Consider the following 25412-nt stretch of genomic DNA (forward strand, 5'->3'; position numbering starts at 1 on the left):
GACAGGCTTTCAGTTTGAGCACCTCTTTAATTCTCTAATCCCTCCCAGAACCCTACTATAATGACAGTAAATGGATAAAAAGAAAAATTTTAAAAGAACTGGAGAGAAGAGACAGCAGATAAGAAATGTTCACTAAATGGAAGCTTGAAAATGATTGTATAAGGTGAATGGTAAACTATCTTAGAAGAAATCTGAAACCTAAACCTTTCGTGGGGAGAATGGGGTTAAGAATCAGATCACTTCACATACCATAGAACCTTAGACATCTTGGGTCTAGAGGCCTCCAATATCTTTGAAGGCAGGTATGTGGGGTGGTGCCAAGAAAAACCCAGAATGGATTTAAAAAATTTAAAGGAGCAGTGTATCCTGTAAATTCCTGGCTGAACAGAGGAGGGGAAGGAGTCTAAGAGGCTTACTCTACAATGAGTGGTTGAACCAGATTAAACTCTAGCACAGATGAGAGTAGAGGAGACAACAGAATAAAGAGAAGGAAATTAAGTAAAATGTGGAGGCCTCTAAATCTCTATCTGTGGTTATTTTTCAAAGCACTAGCAGTCTTGCTTGTTCCCAAAGTAGGAGGTAGGAGGAGGCATCTTCTGGGATACTGTCTTGCCCAAGAGAAAAAACTTGGAGTTACATTACGGAGTCTCTGAATAAAATAGCCAGATCTCTGCTTGATCACCCTACAGTGCATCCCATTAGTTGAAAGGCTGTGACCACCCATCCACACCATTTTCAATCAGTATTTTAGTGTCCCACAAACAATCAAGGATCACCAGATAGTTGAGGGAAACTGTGGTCCAATGTAATAGACATCAAAATAGAGACAAAAGGAACCTGATAGAACAAACCCAGTGCTGGGAAACAGGGAACAACTTAAAAATTAATATCCTCAGAGGTAAGAGGAGGGATATTTTATGAATGAAACAAGAAAAGACTGAAAAAGGAAACTTTTGGAAATTAAAAATATTATAGCAGAAATTTTAAAAATTCAACAAGAATAGACTATAAGCTAAGAAATCTCAGAGAGTGGGATGAAAAGTCAAAGAGATGACAGGGTATTAGTCTATGAGATTCTGTACTGAATAATAAAATTTCAGAAAGGAAAAATAAAGCGAAAGGCAGAGAGTTATCCAGTAAAGTACTACGAAGGAAAATTTCATAGACTAGTAGGGTGTGACTATCCAGATAAATCTAATACCTAGTAAATGAGGAAAGAACTACACTTAGTGCTTCATAAAATTATAGAACTCTGCAGATACAAATATATTAAGAGCTGCTAGAGAGAAAAAACAGACCATGTATAAAAGAATGTTACCAACAACAGATGGAGCTATGGAGTAATGCCTTGAAAATTCTGGGGAAATAATTTCTAATCTAGAAAATTCTGTGCCCTGCCAAACTACCATTCGAGTCCTAAGGCAGAATAAAGACATGTTCTCAAACACGTGAGAGCTCAAAAATTTATTCTCCTATATCTTTTCTCAATTCTACTGGAGGATGTATATGCTTCACTAAATGAGAAAGTAAATGAAGGAACAATATGAGATTCAGAAAATAAGTTCTGACCCAGGAAAAAGATTAACAGAGATTGTCAAAATGATGATAAGGGGACAGTCCCAGAATGACAGTCAAACGGCAGCTTTTAGAGAGCTACCTGTTCAGACTGGAGCAGGATAAAATAAGAGTATTTCCAAGAGAGAGGGAAACAGGCTTGATGAATAAGTTGATGTGTTCGTGTGTATTAGGAGATTTATACTTTTGTCGTAGAGCTAGCTAAATTGATAGATAATATAGGAAAACAAAGAAAAGAGAAACCAAGAAAACAAAGCAGTTGTTAACCCTTGAAAAGCAAGAAGTTGTACAAGAAAATAATCATAATACAGTATATGGTTCAGCTGCGAATAGTGTTTATATAGTTATAATTTAATATAGTTTATATCAAATGTTTATAAATTTTTTAAAAACAGGGTGGAGACAGCAAAGGAAATGGGTAGGCAGTGGTATAAGAGACAAGTATCTTCTACAGTTAAAAAAAAAAATTAGAAAATATCTGTAACCATAATATCAAGGTAGGATAGTATAAGCATGTTTTGAAGAGGTAAATATTAGAAGAAACAGCTGAAGGATTTGATGAGTGCTTGATTTTTGATCAAAATCAAGAGTGGGGATTTCTGTAGTTTTCCTTTATAAGCCTAGAAGTGCTGTTTGACTTATTATAGTATGCATTACTTTGATAAATATTAAATGAAAAAGCATATCACTGCTGTCCAGAGCAGATAGATTAGCAATGTAGATTTGTGAAATAGTCTCTAGGAAACCACAGTTTAGACAAATCCACTAGTATTGAACACTTTTTTTATGCTTAGAGAAGGGCGAGGCAACCCTTAGTTGACTTCACAGATTGCAAGGACCTTGACAGCTTATAATCCCTTATTTTTATTTATTTATTTTTTTATGCCTACAGCACCTGGTCTTCCTAGGTGGTCTCCTATCCAAGTACCAACCAGGCCCAACCCTGCTTGGCTTCCGAGATCAGACGCCATCAGGCTTGTTGAGGGTGGCATGGCTATAGTAGTATTGAACACTTTTGAGATTGTTATTGGAACTGCTCAGTAATTACCTGAGAATTACCCAGAAATATGTGAAATAGCTTTTGGACTAGATTTTCATACTGAGCATTGGGCAGAAGACTAACAGTTCTTCTCATAGAGAGCATTTTGTCAAATGGTGGCTTCCTGAGACAGGCTTCCAAGTGTAAGAATGCTATGTAAACAGTATGTACTCATTACATATTGAGCGAATGAAACCAAAATGAAAATAATTCAGCACACTCAGGGCATAAAAGACATTGTGTATCTATAACACAGCAATTCTCTTTAGCTAAGGAAATAATTATTTCTAAGAAAGTGGCTGGATACCTATCAAACATTTTTATTCCTGGCTTCTTTAAGCAATTTAAAAAATCTATCATCTTTTAAATAAACTTCAAAGGATAGGAACATAGTTCCTGGAACTCAGTCATCACCCCTCTCCCCAACATTGAAATTACATTTGTTAACAACAGTTCTGGGTGGGACATGTGTGAAGGATGGATAAAAGCACAAAGCCAAACAGCTGTTTATAGTAATTTAAATGGAAATTAGTGCACTATTAAGTAGAAAGTAGGCTATTACCAATGGACTGACAGAAGAAACCCCAGATACATATGGTCTCGCATTAGCAGGAAACAGGCTTCCTAGTTAGGGTGATTTATTTTGAACAAAGTCAGTAGGCCCTTTGTGAGGCAAGCAAGGCTGAAGATTGAAAGATCATTTGCACTGCATACTTTTTCCAGAGTTCTGAGGAGAGAGAGCATTGACAGTACTAGCCACAGTTTATTGCAGACAACAAGGTGTATTAATAGGTATAAATAAGTAATAACATAGCTTGATTGTAAAGAAAAATTAAGAGCCATAATCTATGAAGATGCTAACATAATTTTTGTGGTAAACAAAACCTTCCTTTATCTTCCTTAACCCAGAAGTACATATCCATAGAAATAAATTTCCAAATGGGACAGGTAAAGCCAAAAATGAGTTGTAAGCAATGCATCCAGAAACATTGCTCTAACAGAAAGCTGTTTTAATCAACACTATTACTTTTCCTAATTCTAATTATAAATTTTGGGGAGGAAAGGAAGGGATTTACTTGAAATTGGTGCCAGTGGTTAAATGATAATTTATGGTCAACAAGGGCTGATGGCCCCGGATCTCCTGGTCATGTCCTACTTGAGGTGAGTTAACAGTATCTGTTTTTTAGGTCATAGCTGGAAAAGGACATCTTGAGTGCATTATTGATATTAAATAATATGACTTCTTGTATATACTTTTTTGTTACAAGGTGGTTTATTTGCATAGGGTATCAGAATGTTGACCAGGATTTTAATACTCATGCTTTAAGCATGCTGTATGAGTTTTCTCTGTTGTGCCCTCTTACATTTTTCTTGTATCTGCGGCTTAACAGGATAAGATAAAATTAGGATTTGGAAAAATTATGTAAATGCAAATACTGTTATTTTAAATGCAACTTTCCTACATATTTTAACTTCCTTTTGTCAATATGTCAGTATCAATACTGGTTTTATGAACTTTTAAAATAAAAATTAAGACAAGGTACCAAGTCTTTTTGTGTCTTTCTACAGGAAACTCTAAATACAGTGAAATGGGAGGAAAGAAAAATACAACAGTAAAGACGGTTTGTTGAAAAATCTTTTTCTTAGATAATACTTAGTGGTTGTTTAGTGCATAACTCTAGTGCCTTAGGTATATCAAACTATTTAAATATAACTGTAACCTACTATTATGGATGTTTTTTTAATTGCTATTTCACTAACTTCCTTTTACTTTTCTAGCCTCAAAGATCAAATCAGTGTACAAGTCAGTGCTTCAGAAATTTTTTCTCCAGTATGTTTTCTCCTAGCAGTCACACTGGAGAATCTTCTTTTACCTGTAGAGCTTACTGGTTGGTATTTTCTACTTATAATTTATGCTTTTTATACTTGATGTTTTAGTTATAATTAACTTTTAGTAGAAATTTGAACTCAGGCTCAACAAACGTTGTGAAAGTCCACCTTGTTTTTTGTTTGTTTCTTTTGGAAAATAAATTAGTTTTAGCAAAGAGAAAACCTGTTATTTTGTGACCCTCTGTATTACACAATGAGTACCTATGCTAGTGGGCTTTGTTTTCATTAATAATAAATTAAATTGTTTTGCACAGCTTTTTATGTGATAGAGAAGTAGGCTACTTGTTAAATTATAGGGGTAGTACGTAATAAAGCAGAACGCTTTTAGAGTAGATCCAGTCATCTTTTAATTCATTGTAACTGGCAGGTAGAGACTAGGTACATATGTGTGGAATTTGAAGACTAAATTAGAGTTTTAAAATCACAGTCAGTTTACTAACAAGACATATTAAAATCGTGTGATTCAATTTAAGAGGTTGGCAAGGCAACAAAGGAAATACCTTCGAAAAGCTAAAGTGTACCCATTTTTTGTTACAGTAAACATACCTTCTTTTTTTTTCTTTTGCCCTCTGCTTAGTTTCGATGGAAACTATTACACCTGCAATTTCTGTTGGAACTGCTTACTGCAGCTTTGGTTCATGGGATAGAAATAGTGTTGTTTTTTTTCTTTCAATAATAAGTATATTGGTCTGAATTGACTTTTAAAAAGTTCTATCACTTAAGATAGAAATTCAAGCATTATATTTATGAATTAGGTAAATATAATTTTGATTTGTAATCTAAAAATTTTACTTTAGGAAGTAAAGTAAAGTAAAGGAAGGGGTTCATTTTGAAAGTCTTTAAATAGAAAAAGGTTCTTATTCTTTTAAATGTGATTTATAATGTTAGTTTTGAAAACTTCTGCTATACATCATGTAATCTAGTTGTTACTCTAAACTTAAATTTTTGGATTCTCATGAAGGTCTAAAATTTATCTTTTAGTACAGAATTTATAGACGTCAATGAAATCAGTACATTGATTAGTCAGAAGAGACAGGAACTGGAATTATCATGGTTTCCCAATACATTACCTGGAATTGGAAGGTAAAAAAAAAATAATAATTATGTTTACTAAAGTGTTTAAATGCTAACATAAGCATAGGATATCATTAATATATAGGTACAAAGTTATTCAGTAGTTACATTTCTGAGACAGTTTTGTGCAACTTAAACTTTGGTGTTTCAAATACCTAACAAAGGTTGCTATTTAAAGAACTCCTTGAAAAGTAAAGAATTTTTAATTTATCTATTTAATAAATGTAGGTATTTGATTCATTTAAAAAGGAGAACACCTAAATGATAATATTCATTATTAGTAATAGCAGTTAGATCTGTCATCCATCCTCTACTCTTTTTCCCATGCCAGTCTTACCTATGTGATGTTAGCTGCATCACTGTTTTTATCATGATATTTCTCCTCTCCAAAATGTTATTTTAAATAACTAATTTGATCAAGTCCCTACTCTGCCCTGGCATTCATGATTTTCAATAATCTAGCTCTGTCTTAGTTTAAGTCCTAAAGCTACTAGCACATTGCTAGATACATGATAGATATTTAAATCAAGCTCCTATGTAAAAATCAAGGCCCTTGCCTGAGTATTTATTCCCGTAACTTGTTGTAACTTTATCACTAAAATATAGTTCTCCATAGGGCCCTTACTTGTAGGAATGACAGTGGAACACAAATAGAAATAAAATTAGGAATTCAGATATGTATAATGTGAAACCTTTTCTTAGAGTTATGTATTTTCGTACATGTACACACACATTGTTTTTCAAGTTTCTCTTCCCCTCATCCAGAATCTCACCTTATACTGGATAAAGTACTCTTGTTAGGAGATCTGAACTGATGAACAATTATGAATCAGAAAAAGAAGCAGCTGAGAGTGGATTGGGTTTGGATGCAGAAACTTTGAGGTCTTAGCAAGTCTGTAACAGTGGGAACTTTGAAGAGCCATCATCTTTAGATGGAGGAATTTTAGAATATAATACAGCAATAGAAATCAGGTTTTTAAAAATGTATTTTGATGTTTGGGGCCTTGGTAAACACTGTAAAACAAAGCTAACAAAAACTGATGTCTCTGATATGCTTCGTAGTAATATAGATCTATTTCCAGTATTCGTTGTTTTTATTTATTCATGGACTGATTACCCTTTGACCTCACTAATATCTTAAAAACCATGACTTGATTAATTTGACTAAATTTTCTTTTTGGTTGCCTAAAAAGGGAGTTGGGGGTACAAGGGACATGGAGTTGTGGAAATGTTCTGTTTCTTGATTAGGGCGGTGGTTGCATAGATATATACATTGGTCAAAATTCAGCAGACTGTCTACAGCCACACTACCCTGAACAAGCTCAGTTTCGTCTGATCTCGGAAGCTAAGCAGGGTCGGGCCTGGTTAGTACTTAGATGGGAGACTACCGAGGAAGACCAGGTGCTGTAGGCATTAAAAAATAGAAAATAAGGGATTGTAAGCTGACAAGGTTCTTGGCAATCTGTGAGGTCAACCAAGGGTTGCCTCACCTAAAAAAAAAAAAAATCAAACTGTACACTTAGAATTTGTGCATTTTATTAAAGTTGATTTTTTTAGAATAGCAAAAAATAAAAAGCTAAAAAATTCTTGACAAAATTTATTAAATTTTTTAAAAGAGAAACAACTATTATATGTTTAAGTTACCATCGATTTCCCTTTGCAATTTATCAGAAAACCATGTTTTAAAGGTTTTTTTCTTTGCAGCCAATTGGTAGCCATCCTTGAACAATGAGTAACCTTGAACTTACATTTTTAGCTATTTGGGCAAAAAATAATTTAAGCACACTATATTTTAATGTTCTTACCCAGATTTGGAAAATTAATGATTTTGAATTGCTGGTTTAATGTTTTAAACCATTAAAGCAAAAATGTCTTTATTTTGTTTTGAATTTTCAGATTTGATTTTATACCCTGGAATATTTCAACAGAAGTCCTTCCTCTCATCTCTTCTGTGTTGCCAAGAACTATTTTTCCAACATGCACCATATCTTTAGAAAATTTTGGTAAAGTTTGTAAAATGTTTTTCTAGTTTTTATATTATGCGTTTTTAAAAAATTCTTTCAATCTTATAAGAATTGAGATTTAACAAAAGCTGTAAAATAAGTATAAGTAGTGAGTCCTAAATATTTCTGTATTTGGACAGTGACTTGATTTTAAAATTGTCGCAACTGTAAAATCCCTTTTAAGAAATGATAACTTCTTGTCTTTGAGGAACTGATTAGAAGTCTCCCTTCTGTTTAGAGCTTCAGTCTCCAAATCGTAGATCTTTAGAAGTAACATGTCTTGTTAATTATAAACAAATAGTTTGAGTCTTTATCTATTTGTGGATAACTTGTTTTCTCTTGCTTTTTGCCTAGGTAATACTAATTTATAAAGCAAGTGGCAGTTATCAGACCAAATGTATTTTCTTTTTTTTCCCCTGTAAAATTGCCCACGTGGATTCAAATCTTGTAAGAACTCATTCAATAGCATTAAAAGCTGATAATATCTGATATTATTCAGATGTTAGTAGCTATGCATTTATTCATAATTTGATTCATATGTATACTTTGTTTCACTGTTATAGATGTCTATTTTATGCTAAAATAAGATGAAATCAAACTGTTTATTGAAATATGTACTTATATTTTACTTTAAAAAAATATTAGGTACTTCTTGCAAAGGATATGCATTAGCACATACTCAAGAAGGGGAAGAGAAGAAGCAAACTTCTGGTACATCAAACACCAGAGGATCAAGACGAAAACCTGCAGCAACAACTCCTACAAGGAGATCCACACGTACCACGAGAGCTGAAACATTCAGTCAGTCTCAGAGATCACCTGTATCAAATAAGTCTGGGTGTGATGCCCCAGATAACAGTAATCCATCTGTAAATGTTTCCTCTTCAGCTGAGTCAGAAAAGCAAACAAAACAAGCTCCAAAACGGAAGTCTGTAAGAAGAGGGAAAAAACCACCTTTACTGAAAAAGAAACTGCGGAGCTCTGTACCTCCTCCTGAAAAATCATCTTCCAGTGATTCAGTAGATGAAGAAACAGCAGAATCTGACACACCACCTGTGTTAGAGAAAGAGCACCAATCTGATGCAGAAAGTAGTAACACTTGTACTGTGCAGACAAATGTAGACAGTGAGTCTGCTAATGGTTTGAGAAGTTGCAGTGAGCAAATAGAAGAAAATGAGGAACATACTGAGAACCATGATACAGAAGAAAGAGTGGAATCTTCATATTCTGAGTCTTGTACCCAACTGCCTCCTGTGCTAGTTGGAAAGGAGAAAGAAATTCAAAAAGTTGAGAATATAGATATAGAGGCTAATGTTTTATGTTTAAAAAATGAGATTTCTAAAAATATTGCTGAAAAAGGAGATGATCCATTAGAAAATCAAGACCAAATATCTGGACCTTCAGAATCAGAGGGAAAGGTAGATACATGTACAGATCATCCTCCAAATGATTTCCTTACATGTTCAGCATCTGAAATTGAAGTATACCAACCTATACCAAGTCTAAGTGAGTTACCCGAGAATGTAGAGTTAGTGGTTAATGAAGAAAAAGTTACAGAGATTAATGAAGAAAAGGTTGTAGAGAATCCTGTAGTAGAAATTATTGATCATGAAAATTATACAGTGAAAACAGAACAGCTTGTAGACAGCCCTAAATTAGAATCTTCTGAAGGAGGAATTATAGAAACAGCAGACAGAACATCTACTGAGAATTCAGATGTTCAATTGCCTGGGCATGTTGAAACTGAAGATGCAGAAATAATTGCAACATGTGATACTTCAGAGCATGAAAACTTCAGTAATATTCAAGACTCTGAAAATAATTTATTAAAAAATAATCTTGACATCAAATTAGGCAAATCTTTAGAAGAAAAGACTGAATCTCTGGTGGAATGTCCCACATCTACAGAATTGCCTAACACACACATTGAACAGATGCAGAAGCATTTCAGTGAGGACAATAATGAAATGATACCTATGGAATGTGATTCAATTTGCAGTGACCAGAATGAATCTAGAATTGAACTGTCTGTAAATGCTGATGCTAAACAAATAAATAAAAATTCCACGGAGCACAGTTTTCAAAATAATATGCCATCTTCTGATCCTGCAAGTGAAAAAGTTGAAACTATATCGCAACCTTTTGAAGGCCCAGTAGATATGATAGATAAAGCCAAAAAGCCTCGTACTCGAAGATCTAGATTTCATTCCCCATCTACAACTTGGGCTCCCAACAAAGACACTGCACGAGAAAAGAAGCGGTCTCAGTCTCCATCTCCCAAAAGAGAAACTGGAAAAGAAAGCAAGAAGTCTCGATCACCGTCTCCCAAGAAAGAAACTGCAAGAGGGCGGAGAAAATCCCGTTCTCAGTCCCCAAAAAAGGATATCACAAGAGAAAGAAGGCGATCTCAGTCTCGATCTCCAAAAAGAGAGAACGCTAGGGAAGGCAAAAGATCAGAATCACTCTCCCCAAAAAGAGACACTTCTAGAGAGAACAGAAGATCTCAGTCAAGAGTAAAAGATTCTTCTCCAAGAGAAAAATCCAGGTCCCGGAGCAGAGAAAGAGAAAGTGATAGAGATGGGCCAAGAAGAGATCGAGATAGAGACAGAGAAAGGAGAACCAGAAGGTGGTCTAGATCCAGATCTCGTTCTAGGTCACCATCAAGATCTAGAACAAAAAGTAAGAGTTCATCATTTGGTAGAAATGACAGAGACAGTTACTCTCCTCGGTGGAAGGAAAGGTGGACAAATGATGGTTGGAGATGTCCACGAGGAAATGATCGGTACAGAAAGCATGACCCAGAGAAACAGAACGAAAATACAAGAAAAGAAAAAAATGACATAAGTCCAGATGCTGATGATCCAAATTCTGCTGACAAACATAGAAATGACTGTCCCAATTGGGTAACAGAAAAAATAAATTCTGGGCCTGATCCAAGGACCAGAAATCCAGAAAAGTTAAAGGATTCTCATTGGGAAGAAAACAGAAATGAAAATTCAGGGAATTCTTGGAATAAAAACTTTGGTTCAGGTTGGATGTCTAACCGTGGTAGAGGCAACCGTGGCAGAGGCACTTACAGAGGTAGTTTTGCCTATACCGATCAAAATGAAAATCGGTGGCAAAACCGAAAACCCCTCTCAGGGAATTCAAATGGTTCAGGGAATGATTCTTTCAAGTTTGTGGAACAGCAACCCTATAAACGGAAAAGTGAGCAAGAGTTCTCATTTGATACACCGGCAGATAGATCGGGATGGACATCTGCATCTAGCTGGGCTGTGAGAAAGACTCTACCAGCAGATGTACAAAACTATTACTCACGACGAGGGAGAAATTCTTCAGGTTCACAGTCTGGATGGATGAGACAAGAAGAGGAAACAGCTGAACAGGGTAACAGATTCTGTTTATTAACACTTTTATTTGAGGAAAGAGATTATAAATTTAATACCTATTTGTATGAATTGAAATGATCCTGGTTTATAGTTTTATAATGTTAAATTGAATACCAGTTGTTTACAGGTCACTTTACATTATATACATATATATATGTATATATACACATCAATATTTATTTTCTTTTTTATCCCACTCCTGCCCCAAAGCTTGACAAAGACCTTAATATTTTAAATAAAATTTGCTACAATAGAAAATTTTAGGATGTTTCTATGCAGGATTTAACTTCTGTTTCTTTTATTTCAGATGTAAGCACTTGAATTATTTAGATCATTGTTTGATTCGTTGCTCATATGACAGATATAATCATGTGAACTTAAAAATAATTTTAGTTGAGTTTTCTTTTAGTTAGAAAATCAACTCACATTATTTAGAGATGACAGGATTAAACTAAATAATCGGAGATTAATTGCTATTTAACTTTACTATAACCAGTGGTCTTTGCTTCTGTCTAAAGAAATTCGTAACAGTTTTTTTCATAAGCCTTTTTTCTTTTGTTAGATTCTAACTTAAAAGACCAAACAAACCAACAAGGTGATGGTTCTCAGCTACCTATAAATATGATGCAACCACAAATGAATGTAATGCAACAACAAATGAATGCACAACACCAGCCTATGAATATCTTCCCATATCCAGTGGGTGTTCATGCTCCTTTAATGAACATCCAACGCAGTTCATATAACATTCATCCTCAGCTACCCTTGCATCTGCATACAGGAGTGCCTCTCATGCAGGTGGCTGCTCCTACCAGTGTATCTCAGGGACTACCACCACCGCCACCCCCTCCCCCACCATCCCAACAAGTCAACTACATTGCTTCACAACCAGATGGAAAGCAATTGCAGGTATGTTTTTAGCAACTCAAGTTTAATCAACATAGCCATTATAAACATTTAGGTATAAGCGGGGGAAAGGACTTCCTGGCATCTAAAACAATTGTTTATTTGATTAGGTTTATGGTAAATCTTCATAACCTCTCATAACCCTAAACTTCCCACCCACTAGTAGAAAATGAATTGAAGGCATAAATCAAATCTAGGCTACATTATGCTGTTACTGACATCCAAACAGGTCTTGTCATATTAAGAAGCCCAGATCATGAGCCAAACTAGGATCGAGTTGTGGGTGCTTTAAAATTTTTCCCTAATTTATTGGATTTTTTAGGGGGTGGGAACTTGTGACAAAACACTATGGTGAAACTTGAATTGTCTTGTTTGGACCAACACCACGTAAAGCTGTTCATTATCTGTTACTGTGTTTCATTTTCATAAATATACCATGCTAAAAAGAAAGAGGTATCTCTGAGGCATAAGTAAAATTTGATAATTTATAAACATTGTGTTGCTAAAGTGTTATGTCTACATTTCAGAAATTCTAGAATCCTGACAGCGAGATATAGTTGGAAGAGCAGGGGAATGGGATTCCTGAAAATGAGATCTTTTATCTTTTTCTGCTATCAACTCACTGCAAGCCATTTGAGTTCACTGCCTCATTTTCTCCCATCTTTAAAGGCCGGGGGGAGGGGCACTTACTTTAGTTAATTTTCATGAAGAGCCTTGCAGGAAAGATAATATTCTCTTTTTTAAAATTTATATTTTATTTTTAAAATTATTGGGGTGTGACAGATAATGTTCTTTAAATGCTGGTCTTATTTTTAGTGTTGGTGTCAGAGCGTTATAATACATATATATAAAAGTAATGTTGACGTATTTAAATAAGGCTCTTTAAGAATGTTATTCATTTTTCTTCAGAGTCCTTTAGATATAATTGACCTGAAATATGCATTTCTCTTTTAAGTGCTAAGGGTGAATTGCTTTGAGTTTTTTTAATGTCATCTCTAATACATGACTAAAAGACTTCTATTGAGTACAAGTAATTCATTAACTGATGATAACTCTTTACAACAGGGTATTCCTAGTGCATCTCATGTAAGTAATAACATGAGTACACCAGTCTTGCCTGCTCCGACAGCAGCCCCAGGAAATATGGGAACAGTTCAGGGACCAAGTTCTGGTAATACTTCATCATCAAGTCACAGCAAAGCCTCTAATGCTGCTGTAAAATTGGCAGAAAGCAAAGTAAGTGTTACAGTGGAAGCCAGCGCAGATAGCTCGAAGACAGACAAGGCAAGTTCAAGGTTGAGAGCAACCTGCATAATTTTGTATATGATAAAGTTGAAAAAATAACAGCTTTATGTTGTATGAATGGTGAAGGGAATTTATTGCTAGTCTCAAATTCTAACATTATTTGAAGAATTCTATCAAGATATGTTGATGCCTAATGAGTTACTAGTAATATAATTATTTTTAGAAATGTTTAATATGTATGTTAGTAAATAACTTTTGTGTTTGTGACACTAATATTTGAAGAGTTCCCTCTAATGTAAATGTGCAGTGTTTTCAATTTTATATTTTTAAAGACTTTTTTTGAAAGTATGTGATTTGGGAAAATAAGAATTATGCATTTTTCTCTTATCAGAAATTACAGATTCAAGAAAAAGCAGCACAGGAGGTAAAACTGGCCATTAAGCCATTTTACCAAAATAAAGATATCACCAAGGAAGAATATAAAGAGATTGTACGGAAAGCAGTAGATAAAGTAAGTTATAGCTTTAGTAGAGTTATGTACATATTGTTTTGAACCATCTTTATTTTAATAGAGAAATGCTTAAGTCTATTTAAAATAATAAGAGCTATCTTTTAATTGTCTGTTCTTTTACCTTTTGAATACATTTATATGAGATATGAAATATAGAAGAATGTCTGGTTATCTCTTTGGGGTTATTCGTTTTTCACAAAACTTTCCATTTTGCTTCCTATAATAAATTTCCATCCTTTTTTCCCAGGTTTGTCATAGTAAGAGTGGAGAAGTCAATTCTGCTAAAGTGGCAAATCTGGTTAAAGCCTACGTAGACAAATACAAATATTCACGGAAGGGAAGCCAAAAGAAAACTCTGGAAGAACCTGTCTCTACTGAAAAAAACATAGGCTGAAATGGAGAGCACTGTAAAGGACATTATCAAGATATCTGCAAAGTGCAATTTCAACATGTACCTTTAATTGAAAATCATACATAACTGTGATTGAAATTTGGTTTTGATATATTTTTTTTAACGTAGGATATAATGTTTTCTTCTAAATAAATAATAGTTCTGCACTGCAACTTCTATATCCTTTCCTCCCCTGTCCCCCTCCCCACAAAAACTAAAAGCAAATTCAACAAAGGGGTTAAAGGAATGTGCATTTTTACTAGGACTGTGTTATAGTGTGGATACTGGAAGATGTACAGCTTTTTGATTTGAACAATGAAGTGCATAAATTAGAAATTTCTAAGTGCGCTGGTTTTGGAAGAGATATATATAATACATTTATTCTGTCAGGCTAAAAATAAACTATGATCTATATGATTTTTCCCTCTAATTATAGAAAGTTAAGTATTGTATTACCATGAAGAATATTTCTAATAACAGAACATACCAATTGCAGGGTTCCTAATCTGTATTTTTAAAGCACACATCTGAATAAATTGCTTAGATAGAAAACGAATTATCATGAGTAAAATTCAGTGTTCACAGCTTTGGAACACTGTTCACCTATTGTATCACCAAATAAAGGTTATGCTGCTTGTTTTTTCTTTGTGCCTTTTTTCCCCAAAATTGAGATGAAGCAGTTTGACTTGCTAGATTTACCACTTTGGCAGTCTAAATTCTTTGTTGAATTTAGAAGACCAGTTTGAAAAGGGGGTTGACTTTGTAAAAATCATGTTATTGCATAATATCTTCTACCTGTCAGAGATGATAAATTATCTGTGTCAACTGGAGAATTGCTTTTAAGTGGTGATGCTCTCTTCCTTAGGACTAAGGTAGACTCATGAGACTCACTTCAGTGGTTTTCAGATTGTTGTTCATCTATCTAATTACTAATGAAATTCTTTTCACAACTTGAGAAATCTCCAAATGCTTTACAGTGAATAAAGTGTTAATTTGGTGAACATATGGTGGCCATTAACCATGTTGGAAAAATCTAGATGATAAAATCTCTTTTGGAAAGGGAGAGGAATTAAATAATGGAGTTTTGGTTAGGCTTTCAGGGACTAGGGATTTGATTTTTTTTAAATACTAGAATATTAATTTTTATAAAAGGTAAGTTAAAAATATTATAGTATCATTATTTTAATTGGTTATCTCCATGACAAACTACTTTCATTCCAGTAACAATTTCCAATAGATACCGAATAACTAGAACGCTATTCAGATAAAATGTTAATGGTTCAAAGATAGATGTATGCCTCTGAGACAGACTAACCTTTTTACTAGCTAAACTAGCAAGAGCAGTGCTCTGTAGGACAATGCTTTTCTTAAGTAAAAATTATGTGTTTCTCAATTTTATGTGCACAATACTTTTCTGGTGCTAGCTTTGATAGGCAAAATATTTTAAAATGATGGTCTCAATAATGATTGTGCTAGTTCATAATCTTATTTAGATTATGAGTATAACCCCCAAAAGTGTTAGAAATATTTCCAGGCAGTTTTTGGTCTTTATTCTGCATTTCTGGCCATTTGTAATATAGTATTCTGCTGATTTATATATATATATATTTTTAATTAAAGTTTGTGTTTAGATTATAATGGGAAAGTTTGGAAGTATATTTCTAATAAAATATTAAGACAGTGTTTTAAATATCAATGTACACCTCATTTGTTTCAGTTTTGAACTCTAGAAACAATTGTGTGAACTTTCAGTATTTTCAGTTAAAGCTGGTTCACACTTTGAAAATTTTGTAGCAAATTGCCTAAGCTGATTAATCACACGATGCGTACTTTTCCTTCATTTTCTTTCAGTGACTTTTGGGAGTTGGGTGACATTTTAAATTGTAGCGCTTATCTTTTGCAAACACTTTAAATGTTTTGAAGAAAAACTAGATGGTGTGGTCAAAAGCTAAAGTTTCACATCTTTGGTGGCATTGCCATGAATTATTTCCACCTTTCTAGAAAACAGCAACTGTGTATTCCATATCTGGTTGGGGTACTGGTTAGACTCCATTTAAAATAGCTAATGAAGAATGTTACTGGATTAGAATGAAAACTTGGAAAACTTGGAAATATTTAAGAATATTAGAAAGTGCATGCTTTATGTTAAAAAAAAAACTGCTTTACCATTCCCCATTCTTTTTTTTTTTTTTCTTTTTTCCAGAAATTTACATTGTTCGCATGTGCACCAACCTAATCAAAAACATTTTGTGGGGTTACAGATTTCTCATTATTTATGAAGATTCAGTATTAACTTGACCTCTGAAACCTTGGTCCTTTTAACTTACTAGCCACATTGACCTATATTTAGTGATGCCTAACTATAGCGATGCCTAGAATTTTGAGAATGAAAGTAGTTACTTATTATTTTAACATTCCAAAAGTTTTGTGATTTTTTTTTTTTTGGTAATTACCACATTTTCTTCATTATCTTCCTTTAAATGGCCACAGTGTGTACTGCTTGAATGTTGCATCCAAGAGAGGAAGCTTCTGAAGCAGAGTGGTTGCTGGTGGTCGGTGAGACATTGTTTGTAGAATGAGGATGGAGTGCTGTCTACTGAAACAATACTCAAACAGATATGTAGTATGTAATATTTTCTAATAAAGCCTTTTGATAAACAAAGTAGTGTCTAACATTTTATTAAGATTCCTGGTGACTTTTACCTCATTATAACTTTCCAAACGTGTTGAAGTATTTCTTGAATTTGTACCAAAGTGACTAGCTTCATAGTTACATTAATGTCCAAGTTGTAAAGCAAGGTTCAAGTTAGCTATAAGCATCTATTTTATAGCATTTTCCCTAATTATGTAACATTGTAGGAAATAGAAAAATAATAAAATATTTGTAAATAGGAAGAAACCAAAAAAAAAATCACCTGTAATTCTACCATTTAAAGGTAACAACTATTAACATCGTCAAACTGCGCATAACTGTTGTAACTTATCCTTTTCTCTTGATGTATTGAGAAGTTTCCATTTTAATAAAAATTCTACAGCATTACTTAATGACTACATAGTATTCTATTACATGAGTGTTCCATTTTTAAAACAACCCTTTACTGTTGGATATTAAGTTGTTTTTACTAAAGTAAATAAAATATAAACTAATATAAATAAGATATGTAAACATCTTACTACATAAATTGTACCCATTTCAGATTTTCTTTGGTCAGTTAGTTTTTATTTCCCCATGTAACATTTTAAAATGTAATTAATTATACACACACAATATATAATTTTTTAAAATTCAATTTAGTGTAAAATTCCATTTTCCTAAGCTGATTTTTCTGTCCAGAGGGATCCATCAGAAAGGTCTGTTTCTTTTAATAGTGCAATTACAAAAGTGCTTTTTGAGGTTCTAGGATAATAGGTTTCACAGATCTTTTTCTCCAGCACATGATACGGTGTAAACTGTTCTGCACCCGTAGTCCTCTTAAGAAATTGAAAATATATTCCGTTGTCCATGTTCTATTTTATAATGGCTATATCGTGTTCTGTTGATGGACATTTATGTGCAAGTTTTGGCTAATTAGAAACTTAATGACCATCCTTTCTAACATCTGTGAACCTCTTTGTGTATGAGGTTATATTGAATTTCAGGATATGCACATTTTAAATTGGGATAGATGTTGCCAAATTGTTCGCTAAAAGGGATATACTAATTTATAGTTCTACCACAGTTCTGAGCTTAATGCTTTACCTTTAATTCCACCTTTGATATTGGGACTGAGCATGCCAAATTATTCTTATTCGTAAGGTCTTAGTGAACATTCACTTCATCAAACTGCACACGTGTGTCAAGAATTCTTGGATTCTTCACATACTAGGTTTATTCATACCACACTCTTCTAAAAGAATAAAATATTAAAAAATTTTAAGCCTGTGATATGTGCCAGGCACTGAAACATTTTATGTGTGTTACCTCATTTAATCTATAAAAGCATCCTAATTATCTTTGCCCTACTGATGAAAATTGAAATGCATAAAGCATTAACTGAGTTCCTTAGTTACACAGCCACTTAGTGATAGAGCCAGGATTCAGACCTAGGATTGGTAGATGCCAGTTAGTTAGTGCTTGACAGTCTCCCCTTGGTTCCAGAGAGCATGGGGCGTTACACCGAGCTTACAGATATAAAATAACATTTATGTAACACATGGGAGTAATGGTTGAACTAAAAGGAAGTATACTGGAGCACAGAAGACACAATTGACTTTGGGAGGATTGAGGGAAGGATATCCTGTGTCTAACCAGACCTCATTTTTGCCGTTTTAATGGTCTCATTTTTTTCCTATCTTAGAGATGCCTTTAATCTTGAAAGCATCTTTCATGCATTCTTCCCTCTTCTTACCCCATCTCATTCTCTCAAAAATTGCTATTTCCTCTGTGTCGTCTTCCTTTGCAATAAAATTCCTTTTAGTTCCCACTAATGTTATCATCTGACCTCTTTTAATAGTCTCGACTATTATTTAAATTCTATACACACCAGTTCATTTTATACACTACAGATTAACCTTCCAATAGCACAGCTTTGGTCATATTATTTTACATAATTTATTTGACAACCTCTGTGTGTTAGACACTAGGGGAGAGTGAGCAAAACAATACTGTACTTGCTCTCATGGAACTATATCATATGGCAGGAAAAAAGCTATCCACTTTAAGTCCTTCACATCGTCAGTAAATTCTTGGAAACTCTCTAAGTGAAACGATATATAAGGAAACAATTTTTACCGTAGACAAATTGATATAAACCAGAGTTAAGTTTCTACAGCATATTTCTGGTCACGAGAATACCAAAATTCTAAGTAAAGACCCCAAATACTTCTAATGTTAAACATTGAAATACATGTGAGCTATATATTTAAGAAAGATTAATAAAAACAAGAATAATTTGCCAATCCACTGATTCCAGTTCAGGGTAGCCGGTGGCCAAGGGTTCTCCCAGCATTTCAGGACACGAGTTGGGATCTCACCCTTGGCAGGATGCCTTTCCATCACAGGGTGCATCACACACCCACACACAGACTGAGGCAATTTAGACAGGCCAATAAATTTCAATGTGCACATCTTTGGGATGTAGGAGGAAACCAGAGTACCTGGAGAAAAACCAGGCAGACATGGGGAGAAAGTGCAAACTCCACACAGACAGTTGCCCCAGCCAGGAATTGATTTTTTTTTTTCTCATCAATATAAAACAATGAACAAAAATCACATTATTTGAGGACCTGCTGCATATATAACTGATAGCAGGGTACAACAGGTAGGACTACATGTGCTCCAAGAATCTATGATACAGGGTAAAAGGACCTAAGAGTTGTCAATAAGAGTCCCTGAAAGAGAAGACACTTAAGCAAAGAGCTAAAATATGAATAAGAACTAGGCAAAGAGAAAGGATGACAGAGAATAGCAGGTGCAAAAGGTCTGTAGTCAGCATGGAAACCTTAAGCCTAGAATAGCTGTAATGAAGATTGGTGGAGAGTTTTTAAGGCAATATGTTATGTATGCAAAGAAAAACTTTTAAGCAGGAAGTGTTTGACATGATCAGGTTTGCAGATTACTCTGCTCAAAATCTTTCAAGGCTCAGTAAAAGTGATTAATAAACATGAAAAAGTGTTTGACCGTATAGTTAAGTGAAACAACGTAATAAATTTTCTTTTATCAAACTGATAAAATTTTTTTAAAATACTGGCAAGATGCCATGAAGAAACTCAGTACAGGTAGGAATGAAAATTTGTACAATTTTTCTAAAAGGCAATTTGAAAATAAGAATAAAGAGCCTTAAACGAGCCATATACTCTTTCCCTAAACATACTGGTCCACATAGTCCTTTCTAGTATTTAATCATGGAAAATTGGAGGGGGTGGTTAAACTATGCTTCAGTCATGTGAAGGTATTTTGCAGCTATTTTAAATGTTTTCAGGGGAAACAATAACCTTAAATGGAGAAGAAATAGGACACAAACTACAATATTCCAACCTTATTTTTTTTAAAGACCAAAAAATACTAATTATTAATTAACTGCAGATTTTTTTTTTCCTCTAGGCTTTCCTTTGGCTTGTAAGTTTGCTACAGTGCATAAGAGTTGTATAATCAGAAGAAAAAATTTTTTCTAATTGCACCCTCATTGCTTGGGGTGTGAAGGTGGGGGAAGGAGCTAGAAGCTTTTCTCTAGGCTGGAGAGCTGCCAACTTCCCACTCTTGCCTTGGTCTAAGGTCTCAAGATCGAGCACCTGGCTATGATAAGCATCCTCACACAGCTCCCAAGGAACGAGCTCAGCCTCCTCTAGGTACTAGTCTGGAAGTAGTTAGCATCCACTGGCTTTGTGGGCTGAGAACCCCCTTAGTCGCAAGGAAGTAGATTTCCCAAACCATAACAGCTAGAGCATATTCTCCCCAGTACTGTGAGCACTGGAGAAGACAATCCATTTGTGGTGGTTAAATTAGGGGTCTTGGCTTTAGAGCGCACAGAGAACTAGAGCAGAGCTTTGTGAACTTGATTACCTTTCTTCTCAGAGCTGGAGGGACCTACATAAAGTAGGCTGCTGCCCACTTACCTTGAAGATTGAGATAATAGATGTCAACAAAAATCGCTGCCAACAATCCAATACCAACAGGAATCCTCAGTCTAAGGTGTAGCGAAAGGAGAAACTTCATTCACCCAAACTGTTTGCAAACTGGAGAAATGTGCTGCCTCTGGTAGAAACCAGAAAGTGTACCGCGCTGAGACAACGACTGATGCCTACTTATGTAAAGTCCCCGCTGTAGTCCCTGATTGGTCAGAACCGCGCGATCTGATTGGCCATTTTGGAGCCACTCTGATTAGTCAGTATGGATGCAAATGAGGATATAGCTACCAAGCTCTGATTGGACAGGGCAAGTCTCAGACTATTGGTCGAAATGTAATTCCAGGAACTCCTTTGTAAGGTTGGAATGCAGTGCAGGAGGTTTAGCATCTCTGTCTGTAGCTTTCCCTTGATATGCAGTATGCTTGAGAGACCTCTGTAAGCAAGGGCTGCCAGACTCTGGTTATGTATTTGGGCCCCGTTAACCACAAGATATCCATTGTGGCGGGTATATTCCTTCTTGGGTCAACAATGTGAATGCCAAAATTTCTTATTTACTTGGAGAATTTCTGTCCTTATAATCTGACTGGTTTTTCCCACTGTCTGCTCTCGCAAAATGATGGAAATACAATGTACTTGTCCAGTGGTTTGCAATGAAGCTGCGTATTTAGGGTTGCAGAGAGAGCTCTAAAAAAGGCAATATATGGGCTCACCCCAAACCAATTTAATGTCTCTGGGTATGGGATAGTTGAAAATCTCCACAGGTGGAGGCTAATGTGCAACCAAGAAGCAAACCACAATCAACATTTTAGATCCCCTGTAGATCACAGCTGTTTTGTTAGAGCAACATAATTAATTAGATCACAGCTTGTCTTAAAACCATTTGGATTCTATCCTTGCTTTCAGAAGCAGAAGCAGCACCTGACAGTTTGTGCCGCCCCCCCCAACACACCTTTAAACCTTGTTTTCAAATTCTAATCTACTATTTTATCTGGGGTTTAGATTCCCCTAAGTAGGGAAATAATGTCGAACATTTCCAGGGTGTTCACACAGTTCCAGGGTGCAATCAGACTCTTGTAAGAACCCAGCTGTTGGTAAGGGCAGGCTGTGCATGCTGAATTCGACAGGATATTGACACACTTGCCTAAAGGAATTATAGACACTCCTAAAATTATCATTGTAGCATGGCTTTTTCAAAATCATTTAAAGAAGTCTTTTTCTATTATACTTTAATAGCTGATATCACATCTCTCTTAGCTCTAGCAAGTACAATTTTGATTACAAATCGTAGCAGTAGTGGCTAACATTGAGTGCTTCTTACTGGCTCTGCACTGATATTTTATTTGCATTATTCCCTTAAATTTTCATAACAGCCTGGAATGTAGATCCTATTATTAACTTCACTTTACAACTGAAGAAATGAGGACGAAGTTAATTTACTTACCCCAGATCACTCAGCTAGTCAGTGGACAAGTCAGACCTCACAGATGGGCCTGAGTCTAAAGCCTATAACTATAACCATCTCACAATCCTGCCTCTCTGCTCATCACAAGGTCTACCTAGCTGTATATGCCCTCATAGATACTCTTCCTCACTCAACATACCTAGGCTTTTGGGGTGCCAGAAATGGCTAATTCATATATCTATTTTCATTGTCCCTCTCCAGAGTACATGAAGTTCTCATAATCACTCAGTCATCTATGATAACTGGTCACCCTATCTAGTCTCCTAGATGAGAGCGAAGTTAGTGTGTTTACACTTATAATTGTGCTTTCTTTTTTTTTTTATTAGACCGTGGCAGCTTTCGGCTTTTTTTTTTTTTCAATATTCTATTATTTTAACAAACCATACCAATTTTCAAAGGCTGTACAACTCAGAAGATTGCCTGTTCCTAGGCAACTGCTCCGCACAAGGGAATTGTTGTCGACCTCAAAATTAGTCGTGTTCTTTGAAACAGTTTAGCTGTAAAAAGGACATCACATTCGATAATTAGAATCAATAAATCCTCTCTAAGGCAAAAGGTGAACATCCTCACCATCGGTTTAGGGAAGCCATACACTGCAGTCAGGGATTCTGACGCCCAAGGAAATGTGGTTCAATCTATTTGTTAACTTCGATTTCGACTACACTTCATGGAGTGTAGTGTTCTCTTTACTTTGGTGACTAAGCCATTTCTCTGCTTTAGCAACACTTAATTCACTTTGCTCCTCCCTGGAATTCTATCAAGAGTTTTATTTCTGTGCATTTTATGTGCGGAGAGTGTTTATAGTTTTATCTCTTACTAATTATTTAATCCCTGCACCAGTTAATCTATAACCTCCACTCTTCCTGAGCAAGATTTCTCCAAATTCAAACACTCTCTTGCCACTATGAGGTCTGCCATCTTTCTGTTGGCCTTTAAAGTCTCTAATCAAAAGATATTTTTCTTTCTCCACAAAGCCCTTCCTACTTTGCCTTCTCCACCCAGCAATCAAATGAAGCCTGTCACATGTTGAACTTCCCAAACACTTTATAATTCTCTTATGGCCCTTGTTTTGCTTTTAACCTTACTGGGTAGCATTTGAAGGCTTGTTTTAGCCTCAGAGGAGGACTGTCTCCTTAACTTTTCAAACAAGCAGCAGAGGTGCTCCATCAATACTGTAAGCTGAATAAAATGAGAGGTATAAAGAGAAAAAAACATCCTATTAATATTCTAAAAATGTTTGAGGAATAATTCTGACCAAAAGAGTCAACTAACAGTTCTTCAAATTCTACTGCAGAATGGATGGTGGTTAATTGGAAACTGTTGTTTCAATTTACTATAAACCTTTGCCTTAGGAATGTTACTTTAAGGGAATTTCCAGAAAGTTTCGCTGACTCTAAGCTGAGTGATGCCACATTAATAAATAAAATACTTGGAAAATAAATCTGAAGAATCATGGAAAACCTAACAGAGACAACAAAATGCATAGGAAGAAAATAATAGAAACAATGAAGCAAATTCGAAGTAAAAGATTGGCACCAAAAATAGGTGTCTCTGTGTGTAGATACTAGCAGTATGACTCCCTGTGGAAAGAATTCTCAGGAGTCTCTATAATTAGGCTCTATGTGTACTGGTTAAATAGCTCCATTTACTTGCCATATGACCTTGGTACTTAACCATCCTAACCCTCTTTGTTCCACTTATAAAATATTAGCTATTACATTGGGTTGTGAAGACTGAGATGATAGCACAGTGATTGACAGAGGGAGGTGGTCTGGACTAGCATACTTAGTCCAGAAACAATTTAAATGTCCATCAGTCAGGGAACTTAGTTAAATCACAGTACACCCAGAAAATGGAATACTACACAACATCGCTGCAAGAAAGGACGAGAAAACTCTTTATATACCAATATGAAAATATCTTAAATTTTTTTTTAAAAAGTGCAGCAGTGTTTATGGTATGAAATATTTTGTGTAAAAATGAGAAAATATTCCTATATGCTTGTATGTAATCGACACGTACTTCAAACACGAACAGTGGTCACCTGGCAAGTGGGGTGGGATCCAGCATATGGGTGGATATCACTGGAAACCTTTTCAAAACTTTTTGATTCTTGAACTGCATTGCTGTATTATCTATTTGCAAGTTATTTTTTAAAGGGCAGTTTATCTTTTGAATGCATACGTGTACCCAGTGTGGACTGTATTTCAGACTGCAATCCACAGGAATCAGGACTTGACTTAATGATAGCTCCTTAATACTTAAGTGTACAGCAGGTCCTCGGGTAATGTCATTTTCTAAAAATGGTGAGATGAGATAGGAACTTGTTTCTATCAGTTAGCCTTTGGTAAAATTGGTTTCATTACATGCTGTTCCAACAGTTCCAAGTGAGGACTTATAGTCGTCTTAGAGGAAATCGGTCTACTCACCTATGTATGTGACAAAGTGCCTTAGCCTTGCTTATTTATACATAGTGCAATCCTGGACTTCATTTCTACCAACAGAAGTATTTAATCCTACGGTTATAGGATATACGAATGCAACTACAGGTTCACAAAAACCAAGGTAGTGGACAAAGTTAACACTGGCTGTAATGTAATTAGAAAGTAGCACTGTCTTCATTTTGCTGCCTTGAGAGGGGATAGTTAAAATCCCAGCCACTTTTTTATGTACTCTGAAGAGTTAAAGCAATATGAGAGTGATAAGCTAAATTTTCCCTTGGATAGAGCCTGGATTTTTCTCTTTTAACTTATTACTATTTGGTCAAAGAGATCCCAGAATAAAGTGCCAGGTGCCCCACGTGGTTAATGCTGTAGCTGTGCTCCTGCTTCTTTGTAGCTTGTTTTGTGATAAAGAACATCTCATTCAGCTTCCTTTGGTGTTTAATGATTCAATCACAGTGATTAAGATCAGGACAGAAGTCACTTATCCAAAACATTCTCATTTTAAAAATCATTTTTATTGTCATTTTCTGGTTAAAAAAACATACACGGCATGACTATAAAGTAATGAGACAAGTTTTCATGTGTGGCTTGAACTACTGAGTCTCATTAGGATATAGTCACATCCTGTCTTGAGCTTGGAAGAAAAATATGCCTTGGCTATATGATTATCAATTTTGTTATTTAAAATTTATTGAGTGCCAACAGAGCACTAGGCACATATATAACACAGAATTGTACAGTCTCTATGTTGTAGACTATATTATTTACATAGATTTCTTAAAGATAACATTAAAGCATGTATTTACAGAACTTTAGACAAAAGTAACAATACTGGAAATCGGCAAGTTTCTGTCTAGCGAGGAGCACCTTTTCATGA

The 25412-nt window shown here is 35.1% G+C and overlaps 2 protein-coding genes and 2 pseudogenes across 7 annotated transcripts in view; 2 read left to right on the forward strand and 2 right to left on the reverse strand.

Moving 5' to 3' along the window:
• SCAF11 (SR-related CTD associated factor 11) overlaps positions 1-17063 on the forward strand; it is a 65692-nt gene extending 48629 nt beyond the window's left edge. For 3 of the 5 annotated variants that reach the window (XM_039882232.1, XM_039882233.1, XM_039882234.1), the window contains 9 exons: positions 4184-4236; positions 4394-4503; positions 5486-5587; positions 7475-7581; positions 8227-10968; positions 11533-11879; positions 12942-13160; positions 13513-13632; positions 13880-17063. In XM_039882232.1, the coding sequence (XP_039738166.1) occupies positions 4184-4236; positions 4394-4503; positions 5486-5587; positions 7475-7581; positions 8227-10968; positions 11533-11879; positions 12942-13160; positions 13513-13632; positions 13880-14026 (3947 nt within the window). In that variant the 3' untranslated portion in view covers positions 14027-17063. The remainder of the gene's footprint in view (positions 1-4183; positions 4237-4393; positions 4504-5485; positions 5588-7474; positions 7582-8226; positions 10969-11532; positions 11880-12941; positions 13161-13512; positions 13633-13879) is intronic. The other 2 variants (XM_039882235.1, XM_039882236.1) reach the window with 2 other exon arrangements.
• LOC120618758 (uncharacterized) lies at positions 2459-2577 on the reverse strand (annotated as a pseudogene).
• LOC120618683 (uncharacterized) lies at positions 6873-6991 on the forward strand (annotated as a pseudogene).
• A 7970-nt stretch (positions 17064-25033) lies between the features above and the next one.
• Positions 25034-25412, reverse strand: part of ARID2 (AT-rich interaction domain 2) — a 128177-nt gene continuing 127798 nt past the window's right edge. Inside the window, exon 21 of one of the 2 annotated variants that reach the window (XM_039882238.1) lies at positions 25034-25412. This exon is cut by the window's right edge and continues 2831 nt beyond it. The gene's annotated coding sequence lies outside the window, so the exon portion shown is untranslated. The other variant, XM_039882237.1, reaches the window with a different exon arrangement.

The sequence above is a fragment of the Pteropus medius genome, unplaced genomic scaffold, assembly GCF_902729225.1.
Source record: "Pteropus medius unplaced genomic scaffold, Ma_sr-lr_union100, whole genome shotgun sequence".
In the NCBI taxonomy this organism is placed as follows: domain Eukaryota; kingdom Metazoa; phylum Chordata; class Mammalia; order Chiroptera; family Pteropodidae; genus Pteropus; species Pteropus medius.